This window comes from Rattus rattus, chromosome 18 (genome assembly GCF_011064425.1).
Source record: "Rattus rattus isolate New Zealand chromosome 18, Rrattus_CSIRO_v1, whole genome shotgun sequence".
Classification (NCBI taxonomy): domain Eukaryota; kingdom Metazoa; phylum Chordata; class Mammalia; order Rodentia; family Muridae; genus Rattus; species Rattus rattus.
In genome coordinates, this window is record NC_046171.1 from 27,131,262 (window position 1) to 27,142,120 (window position 10,859).

General features: G+C 48.8%; 1 protein-coding gene across 1 annotated transcript; it reads left to right on the forward strand.

The window, feature by feature from the left end:
• Positions 1-2,346: 2,346 nt before the first annotated feature.
• On the forward strand, positions 2,347-8,289 carry Prf1 (perforin 1). Its single transcript, XM_032888593.1, has 3 exons — positions 2,347-2,434; positions 4,304-4,875; positions 6,919-8,289. The coding sequence occupies exons 2-3, from the start codon at positions 4,340-4,342 to the stop codon at positions 8,045-8,047; spliced, it is 1,665 nt and encodes a 554-aa protein (XP_032744484.1). The 5' UTR covers positions 2,347-2,434; positions 4,304-4,339; the 3' UTR covers positions 8,048-8,289.
• Positions 8,290-10,859: the final 2,570 nt, after the last annotated feature.

A 10,859-nucleotide genomic window follows, 5' to 3' on the forward strand; every position in this document is an offset into this window, starting at 1 on the left:
TTCTAGGGCTGCGATAAAAGACCATGGGCAAAGGCAGCGTGGGGAAGAAAGGGTATATTTGGCTTATGTATCCTGAGTCACAGTGCCCTGGGGGGAAATCAAGGCAAGAAGTCAAGGGAGGAACCTGGCAGCAGGCACTGAAGCAGAGCCCAGGGAGGAGTGCTGCGGAGCTGGGGACCGAACCCAGGGCCTTGCGATTCCTAGGCAAGCGCTCTACCACTGAGCTAAACCCCCAACCCCCACTGAGCTAAATCCCCAACCCATGGTTTCTTTATGAGAGTAGAAATATTCTAAAGTCGGCTGTGGTGGCGGATGGACAGCTCTCCGAACAGAGCAAAACCCACGGGGTCAAACACTTTCAATGGGTGTGTGTAGGGCAGGTGAATTACATCTCTGAGGATAAGCCAGGCTGCAGCACACTTCGACTCTGAGTTTCAACCGACAAGGCAACTTTCATCAAAGAGACAAGCCCAGAGCTGTCAGAAACATGGGCCTCATCATGATTCTCTACTGGGTACACCCAGTGGGAACCTGGGGAATACATGTCTTGTCATTTGCTAGAAGAATTCTGTGTGTGTGTGTGTGTGTGTGTGTGTGTGTGTGTGTGTATGTATATATATATATATATGTGTGTGTATATATGTATGTATGTATGTATATAATGTATATATGTGTGTCTGTGTGTGTGTATAATGTATATATGTATATGTGTGCATGTGTGCATGTGTATATGTGTATATATGTATATAAAATCTTACTCTTATTTTATGCTCATCGGTGTTTCGCCTGTGTGTATGTCTGTGTGAGGGTGTCAGAAGGTCTGGAACTAGAGTTGCAGACAGGTGTGAGCTGCTGTGTGAGTTCCAGGTCCTTTGGAAGAGCAGTCAGTGTTCTTAACCACTGAGCCATCTCTCCAGCCCCTGCTAGAAGGGGTCTGAAGAAGACAAAGGTTTACTCGTGATCGTGGTGGTGGGGAGTGGTGGAGATGGTGATAATGATGTCGGGTGATTGTGATCTGATAGTGATAGAGGTGCCGGTATTATGGGATGGCGATGTCAACAACATGATGACGGTGAAGATACCAAGGAAGATGGGGCAGATTGGTGGGGATGCCGGCGATGTGATGATGATCATGGCGATAAAATGGTGATGATGGTGGCGACCCCGACAGGAATCAGAACATGATGAACCACAGGACCTTTCCCAGGCTAGGCAAGTGGGATACCCTGAGCTACATCTGCAGCCCCCTCCCTTTGACTTCATACATCAAATTCGGGACTTAAAAAAAACTGCTAAGAGTGGATTTCTGGTGCAGTTGGACTGGGACTGTTTAGATTCTCGACTCTCTTCCCGCAGGCTTTTTGCAGGTTTCTGCACCTTCCACACTGGCTGTCCGTCCAACATGGTTAGGGACCGAATGTCTCTGAGCTTTGGCACCTCAGTCAGGTCACCTGGGCAGAGCACCAGCCTGGGACCACAGGGCAGCTGCAATTTCTGGGAGAGTCACTAATGAGGCCGAGTTCTGAGAAAGGCAGCATAAGGCAGGGTGAGATGTGACCGTGAAGCCTGGGGCCTGCGGCTACTTGGTCTGTGACCGTGTGGCCTGGGCCTGTGACTACTTGTTCCCATCATATTCATACTTAGGGGTGTTGAAAACTACCCCCCACCCTGTCCGCTTTTACCCACCTCATAACCAGCATGATTTTTTCGTGTGCCCCAGGAGGTGCTCATGAGTCACTCCACCCATGGAAACCTCCCCACAGTAACCTCAGGCAGAGCAGAGTGGGCAACTGTCTTTCCACAGTACTAGCTTGCTCAACCCTGAGGCATGGCTGGGATGAAGGTACAGACAGGAAGTGGGCACCAGCTTTGAGTATCTCTCCCTACTCCCCAGAGAGGAAAGTACAGTCACATGAATTGAGAATGAATAAAGGTCAAGTCTAATCCTAAGCACTGCACCATATCTTCACATTCCCCTCCCATGGGACATTGCGATTAGCCACACTTTTGGATAAGGAGCTGAGACGTGAAGAGGCTGAAGCCCCTTGCCCAGCCACGCAAGCCCAGGCCACTCTTCAGCAACCCTTCCTGACAGCTTATCCCATCCTAAACACTCAACTCGGAAGCAGGGAGCAGTCAGTTGTCCTGTGGTCCGCACCAGAGTCCCACACCTGACAGCTCTGTTTCGCAGATGAGCCCCTGGCCTTCACAGCTGACTTCCTGAAGGCTGTCACAAGCCGGATGAGAAGGTGACAAACAGGGTGGGTGCTGGTGGGGACCTGTGACCACAATCTGGGGGCAGGGCAGGAAGTACTAACGATATGACGTCGGCGAGGGTGGGCCTGCCTGGGAATTAATGGCAGTATTTTAAAAAGCCTCCGCTGGCAACGCAAGTGTCCCCCTGAGCAGCAGTGGCATCTCTGTGGGACTTCAGGTAAGGAGGAGGGAGGGTGGGAAGCAGGAAGGTTGGGGTACCCTGGGAAAGAGAGTGAGGAGGTACAGCCAGAAGGAACCAGAAGTGCTAGGAACCAGAAGTACTAGTAGCCAGCCTTCAAGCTCATCTCTAATTCCTTCATCGGGTTTGTGACTACTCTGGAGTTCATGTGTAAATGACTGCCCAGAGTCTCAAAGGTTATTCCACCAGTTCTGGCCAGTTAGAGTTTGTAAGTGATGCAAATGGACCATGTAGGTGACACACTTACGTCTGCCATCGGGGGACGTGATGAAATCCCATCTTGAGAGACACAAGGAAGGGGAGGGGAAAAGAGAGAAGGAATGGATGAGAGAGGAAAGGAGGAAGAAGCCAAAACCTGTTAAATAGATTCCTGATGAGACAAAGAAGACCAGAAGGAGGCTAATGCCCGTTGGTCAAAGTCACGAGTATGCTGGTCTCGTAAGCAGGACAACCAGAAAGCTTGTCAGGATTCTCGCTTGCTTGTTCATCTCCCTACCCTGCCTGAATTCTGCCTCCAAGTCACTGCTTTAGGTAGATCACAGAAGGCTGCAGCTAGATTGATGGAGGCCTCTGCTCACCTCGATCCCTCACGTAGGACCCTGCCAGGCAGAGGAGAAAAAAAAAAGACCTCCGAGGACCTTGGAAGAAGCCAGTTCTCCATCTGTGGGTCATGTCCACTGGAAAACATATATTTTTGATGGTCTTAGAAACCGCAAAACAACAAAATTACAGTTATGAAGTAATGAAAATAAATTTATGGTTGGAGGTTCCCAGGACCATTGGAAATGTGTTTTCCTGTAGTCAAGATCCACAGGTAGAGAAACGCTGAGACAGAGAGGAGATAGAGGGAAATTAGAAAACAGTCCCCTGCAGTTCCTCAAAGCAGGGAAGAGCCTTCTAATGGATTTGCTACCCAGTAGGCCCCGGTAGAAGTGTGAAGTCCTAGGCAGGGAAGGCCGAGACAGAAAACCTGAGCGGCAGGAGGGCTTGCAAGGGTACACTTACAGGTCTCCACAGCCAAGGGTATAGATACAGGGCAGCCTTCGTCCATTGTAGAGCTGAGGCTGGTGCCCTTGCTGAAGGCTCAGAGCAGTAACGGGATGTGCGGGGAGCTCGCTGTCTCTCCATTACTGTAAGGGAAAGACAGAAGTCACCGCTGGAATAAGAGAAGGAGAGAAAGTAGGAATCAGCTAGGAGCCATGCCTGGTGCCACAGGCTTGAGCTCCTAGCTCTTCCCCATGTTCAAGGCTAGCCCAGGCAACAGAACGACTTCAAAGCTATCCGGAGCTATGATACCTCATCTGTAAACAAACAAACAAACAACAAACAAAAATAAGAGGTAGGGTGTGGCTCAGTGGTAGAACATTTGCCTGCCATGCGTAAGACTCTGGGGTCCATCCCCAGAATGGGGGAGGGGATTCATGTAGGAAAAGTATTCCACTCTGAGTAGGAAATGGCACATGGAGCCTAAACCTATTACAGATGCTCTTGTCCAGGGTCATAGCCTTCCATCTTGATTCCTGCTAGGTCTGAGAGTAAAATCGCAGCATGGGGCTTCTCTTGGCTGTGTGACTTTGGGCTATATGTTTAATCTCTCTGGGTTTCTCTGCACAGTGGACGAAGCCAGTCCAACTCTGGCACGCAATAACTTTTTTTTTTTTTTTTTTTTTTTTTTTTTTTCGGAGCTGGGGACCAACCCAGGGTCTTGCGCTTCCTAGGCAAGCGCTCTACCACTGAGCTAAATCCCCCGCCCCGGCACGCAATAACTTAAGAGAGGTCCACACTCTCTCTCCTGATGCTTCCCAGTCGCGAGCGAGAGGTGAGCATCCTTCATCCCTGTTCCCACAGCTTTCTGGAGTTTATGACTACTGTGCCCGCAGCATCATGGCCGCGTACCTGTTCCTCCTGGGCCTTTTCCTGCTGCTGCCACGACCTGTCCCTGCTCCCTGCTACACTGCCACTCGGTCAGAATGCAAGCAGAAGCACAAATTCGTGCCTGGTGTGTGGGCGGCTGGGGAAGGCGTGGATGTGACCACCCTCCGCCGCTCCAGCTCCTTCCCAGTGAACACAGAGAAGTTCCTGAGGCCTGACCGCACCTGCACCCTCTGTAAAAACGCCCTGATGAATGACGCTATACAGCGCCTACCCGTGGCAATCGCCCACTGGCGGCCTCATGGCTCACACTGCCAGCGTAATGTGGCCACAACCAAGGTCAGCTCCACGGAGGGTGTGGCCCGGGAGGCGGCTGCTAATATCAATAACGACTGGCGTGCGGGGCTGGATGTGAACCCTAAACCGGAAGCAAACGTGCATGTGTCCGTGGCTGGCTCCCATTCCAAGACAGCCAATTTTGCAGCCGAGAAGGCCCATCAGGACCAATACAACTTTAATACTGACACAGTGGAGTGTCGCATGTACAGGTAAGAACTGAGGCAAAGGAGAGAGACAGATAGAATGGTGGGACACTCTAAAAGGTCTAGCGGAGTGGAGTTTATTGTTTCACAGGAGGATACCAAATCCTGGTCACTCTAGAATCAGTAGTTCTCAACGTCCCTAACGCTGTGACCCTCTAATACAGTTTCTAACGTGGTGACTCCAACCACAAAATGATTTTGTTGCTACTTCATAACCATAATGGAAAGATCTAATATCCAGGATATCTGATATGTAATCCCTGTGGGGGGGTGGTCTTAACCCACGGGTTAGGAACCACTGCTCTAGATTAGTTTCTGTTGCTGTAATAAAATGTCCTGACCAAAAGGCAGCTAAGGAGAGAGGGCTTATTGTAGTCACAGTTCCAGGTCACAGTCGATCATGGCTTGATGCCAAGGCAGCAGGAACTTGACGAAGCTGGTCATGCCATACCCACAGTCAAAAGCAGGGAGAAATGAATGCGTTCGTGCTGAGCCTTCTCTACTGTTCTGCAGTCCAGAGTGCAAAACAGGAAATGGTTCTACCCACGTTCAGGCTCGGTCTTCCCACATCAATTAAAGCAATCAAGACAATCCTCTACAGGCAAGACCACAAGCTGATCTGATCTAGAAAATTCCTCCCTAAGACACTCTCTCCAAGTGATTTTAGGTTGTATCAAGGAGACAATGAAACTAACCAGGGCACTGGTCTTTTTTTTTTTTTTTTTTTTTTTTTTTTTTTTTTTTTTTCTTTTTTTCAGAGCTGGGGACTGAACCCAGGGCCTTGCGCTTGGTAGGCAAGCGCTCTACCACTGAGCTAAATCCCCAACCCCGGCACTGGTCTTTAGATGCCAGACCCTATAGCCCTATCTATCTTTCTATCCACCCATCCATCCATCTTTTTTCTTTCTTTCTTCTTTCTTCCTATCTACCTATCATCTATGTATCTATATATCCGTCTATCTATGTATCTATGTATATAGGTATTTATCTATCTATTCATGTATTTAACTGTATTATGTTTCACCTATATATGTATGTATCTATGTAACTATGTATCTGTAACTATGTATGTATGCATGTACTCTGTATCTATGTATCTATCATCTATGTAGTATGTAACCATCTATCTCTATATCTCTGTATCTGTCTATCTGTCTGTCTGTCTATCATCTATCCACGATAGTCCTCCTCTATGCATGAGCACCTACATCCGGAGAAAGGGGCATGGAATCAAGATTGCTTCTGAGTCCTAGCTTGGTGACATTTAAATACAGGCAGTGAGGACCCAAATCCTCTCTCCCAGGCATTGCCAGTCTCCCATGGATTCTTCCTGAGTAGGGACAGAGACAGGAGACCTGACTGCATCCTCCCTCCTCACTGTATCCCTGGCTGTCCTAGATAGAACTCGCTCTGTAGACCAGGCTGGCCTGGAACTCAAAGAGATCCGCCTGCCTCTACCTCCCAAGCGCTGGGATTAAAGGCGTGCATTACCACTGCCCGGCATCTAAAAAATATGTCTTTACTTTTTAATGTAGTGTGTGTATGTGTGTATGTATGTATGTATGTGTGTATGTATGTGTGTCACAGCAGGTGTGAGGAGATCAAGGACGACCTGCAGGTGTCTTCTGCTTCTACTAAGTGGGGATCGAACTCGGGTTAGCAGGCTTAGCGGCAAGCTTTACTCCTCCATATTCACACGCTTTACATTTTTAGAGAGCCTATATTAATTCTGAATTTTTTTTTTTTTTGGTTCTTTTTTTCAGAGCTGGGGACCGAACCCAGGGCCTTGCGCTTCCTAGGCAAGCACTCTACCACTGAGCTAAATCCCCAACCCCTTAATTCTAAATTTTAACAATGGGTTTCACTACATGTATATATTTTGATCGCAATCTTTTTATTCCAACTCCTGCTAACCCCTTCCTTTTTACCAGATAGCCCTGGTGTACTTTCATGTGTGTGTGTATATGTGGGGAGCGGGGTCTTGAAGGTGCTACTGAATCAGAGAAATACCACACACTAGGCTCCTCTAATGCTCTGCCCTCTCCACAGTTTTCGCCTGGCACAAAAGCCTCCACTCCACCCTGACTTCAGAAAGGCACTCAAGAACCTTCCCCACAACTTTAACAGCTCCACAGAGCATGCTTACCGTAGACTCATCTCTTCCTATGGGACTCATTTTATTACGGCTGTGGACCTAGGTGGCCGAGTCTCGGTCCTCACAGCGCTGCGTACCTGTCAGCTGACCCTGGATGGGCTCACAGCTGATGAGGTAGGAGACTGCCTGAGCGTGGAAGCCCAAGTCAGCATCGGTGCCCAAGCCAGTGTCTCAAGCGAATACAAAGCTTGCGAGGAGAAGAAGAAACAACACAAAATCGCCACCTCTTTCCACCAGACCTACCGTGAGCGTCATGTCGAAGTGCTCGGTGGCCCCCTTGACTCCTCGAATGATCTGCTCTTCGGGAACCAAGCTACCCCTGAGCACTTCTCTACCTGGATAGCCTCATTGCCCACCAGGCCTGGTGTGGTGGACTACAGCCTGGAGCCCCTGCACATACTACTGGAAGACTCGGACCCGAAGCGAGAGGCACTGAGACAGGCTATCAGCCGGTATGTGATGAGCAGGGCTCGCTGGCGAGACTGTAACCGGCCCTGCAGGGCAGGCCAGCATAAGAGTAGTCGTGATTCATGCCAGTGTGTGTGCCAGGATTCGAAGGTCACCAACCAGGACTGCTGTCCACGCCAGAGGGGCTTGGCCAAGTTGATGGTAAGGAATTTCCAGGCCAAGGGTCTGTGGGGGGACTACATCACATCTACGGATGCTTATCTGAAGGTCTTCTTTGGTGGCCAGGAGATCAGGACCGGTGTAGTGTGGAACAATAACCACCCCTCGTGGAGTGACAAGATGGACTTTGGGAATGTGCTCCTGTCCACAGGGGGACCCCTCAGGGTGCAGGTCTGGGATGCTGACAATGGCTGGGATGATGACCTTCTTGGTACTTGTGACAGGTCTCCCAAGTCTGGTTTCCATGAGGTGGATTGTCACCTGAACCACGGCAATATAAAATTCATCTACCAGGCCAATTGCTTGCCCCATCTCACAGGAGAGACCTGCCTGGAGTATGCCCCCCAGGGGCTTCTAGGAGATCCACCAGGAAACCGCAGTGGGGCTGTGTGGTAAAAACAAAAACAAAAACAAACAAAAAAATACATAAAAAAAAAGCAAAAACAAAAAACAAAAAACAAAAAAAACAAAAAAAAAAAAAAACAAAAAACAAACAAAAACCATGCCTGAGAGTTGGGTGTAGTAGCACATGCCTTCAATCCCAGCTTTTGGGAGGCAAACACAGGTGGAGCTCTAGGAGTTCGAGGCCAGCCTGGTCTACATAGTGAGACCTATCTCAATAAAAGCAAACAACAAAACTGGAGTGTGCAGCTGACTTCTCCCGATGGGTCTGCAGTATGCAGTAGAGAGTGTGACCGGAGCCTCTCCCTGGAGTGGCCGAGTTTTTACAATAGAGCTCCCCTGTCTACACTGCCTCAGCCCTCCAATGTCCCCAAGCTTGGAGGCTGGTGATGCTCAGCATAAGCAAAGTCCAGGAGCCCAGCAGAAGGCCACAGCCGCCCCCACCCAGCTTTAGCTCCTCCCTCTCTCCTTGGCATAGCAAGCCCGTCTGTTAGAGACTATGCCTGTGTCCCGATTCCTGTACCCCTTTGTCCCTCATTCTGCTCCTGATGAGTGAAGGCCTGTGTCACTGAGCACATGGCTTGACAGAGGACTATACGATGTAATGGTAAGCACGCTGCTGGCCTGGTGGCAGAGAAGAGGAACAAATGATGCCCCAGAGATAGACATTTCTGTTCTACAATGCAGTGTTATAAAGTGGACAGTCAGAAACTGTAAGTGAACTGGTTTTTCTAATTCTGTTGGTAATGTGAGACCCCAATCCCTTACCCTCTGAGTCATGAAACAGTAGCACAGAGGTGGCAATAAATGATGATAAGCATTCCATTTCTGGCTGAAAGACAATGTGGGACGCTGGGGACTGCAGTGAACTGGCAGGGGCATCCTGAAGTGGCTGCAGCTTTACTTGGAGAATTTTTTTTTTTCGGAGCTGGGGACCGAACCCAGGGCCTTGTGCTTGCTAGGCAAGCGCTCTACCACTGAGCTAAATCCCCAACCCCGGAGAATTTGAGCCCAGGACACAGGGTCTTCTCACTTCTTTTATTACATTTATCTATCTGTGTGTGTGTGTATAAGTATGTATGTGTGTGTGTATGTATGTATGTATGTATGTATGTATGTGTATGTGTGTATATGTATGGTATATGTGTATGTGTGTATGTATGTGTGTATAAGTATGTATCTGTGCATATATGTGTGTGTATATATGTATTTGTATGTATGTGTGTATATGTGTATGTGTATATATGTATGTGCGTATATATGTATGTGCGTATATATGCATGTATGTGTGTATGTATGTATATGTGTGCATATGTATGTGTGTACATGAATGTATGTGTGTATGTATAACTGTGTGTATATATATGTATATGTATTCATGTGTGTATATGTATGTGTGTTTGCATTTCTGTATATTTTATGTGTATGAGTGTTTAGCCTGCAAGTCTGTGTGTGTGCCTGGTGCCTGAGGAAGTCAGAAGAGGCATCGGCTCCTCTGGAGCTGGGGCTGCAGATGGTTGTAAGCCAGCATGTGGATGCTGGACCAAACCCCGGGCTTCCTGGACAGCAGCAAGTGCCCATTACCACTGAGCTGGCCCCTTCTTCTCAGTTCTTTTTTTTTTTTTTAAGATTTATTTATTATATATAAGTACACTGTAGCTGTCTTCAGACACACCAGAAGAGGGCATGAGATCTCACTTCAGATGGTTGTGAGCCACCATGTGGTTGCTGGGATTTGAACTCAGGACCTCTGGAAGAGCAGTCAGTGCTCTTAACCACTGAGCCATCTCCCCAGCCCTCTTCTCAGTTCTTAAAGTAACCAGGAGCCCCAACCTGCCTTCCATTTTACTTCACAGAAATAAAATCCTAAACAGACACAGTATAAGACAAGAGAGAGACAGAGACAGACATAGAGAGACAGAGAGAGGAGAGTATGTGTGCGTGTGAGCTTGTGTGTATATATGGGTGCACGTGTGTCTGTGTGCATGTGTGTGTCAGTCTCTCTCTCTCTCTCTCTCTCTCTCTGTGTGTGTGTGTGTGTGTGTGTGTGTGTGTGTGTGTGTGTGTGCAGGCTGTAGTCAGCCCAGGGCTGCCCATCTGAAAGACGAAAGACTCAATTCCCTAGAGAATCCATCTCACGGGTTGCTAAGTTCTCCCCTACTTCACAACTTAGGGAAGCAGTGGTTCTAGCAAAGTGGTCCGAGAGCCTCTCAGTTCAGCCTGCTCAGCCAGCACATCAGGATCTGATATCACAGAGAGAAGCCACAGAGTGCAGGCAACATTTGTGGCAGGACACGGCTGTGCATGGCTGTTTTTAGTCAGAGGCGCTCAGAGGAGCCATGCAAACCCTCAAGGGTTTGAAAGTTCCAACAAAATAGACTGTGAGGTACGGGTAAGAAGCGGAGGCCCAAACCCCAATCCCTGATGTTGCAGCAACCCTAAGTTCCCCAGCAAGCAGGAGGATGAGAAGGGTCTAGAAGCCTGTGGAAACCACTGTTCTTACACGTTTCCTGTCTCAGCCACACACAAACAAAAGCTTCAGTGGCCGTGCTTGTCAGCTCAACACGTGACACTACCTGTAGCCTGGGAGAAAAGAGAGGTGGTTGTGAGCCAAATCCCATTGAGAAAACAGATCCGCAGGAGTGGGACAGGACTCACTGAGCAGGCCCTTACTGTGCCTCAGTTTCTCTCAAAGGCTATTCTGTGCTCTCCTTTCTCAGGACTGCTTGAAGGGGGTTGCCAGCCTCTGTGGGATAAAAGAAGGGATCCTAGGAGAGGTCATTAACCCTGAAAGGTCATCCTGCAG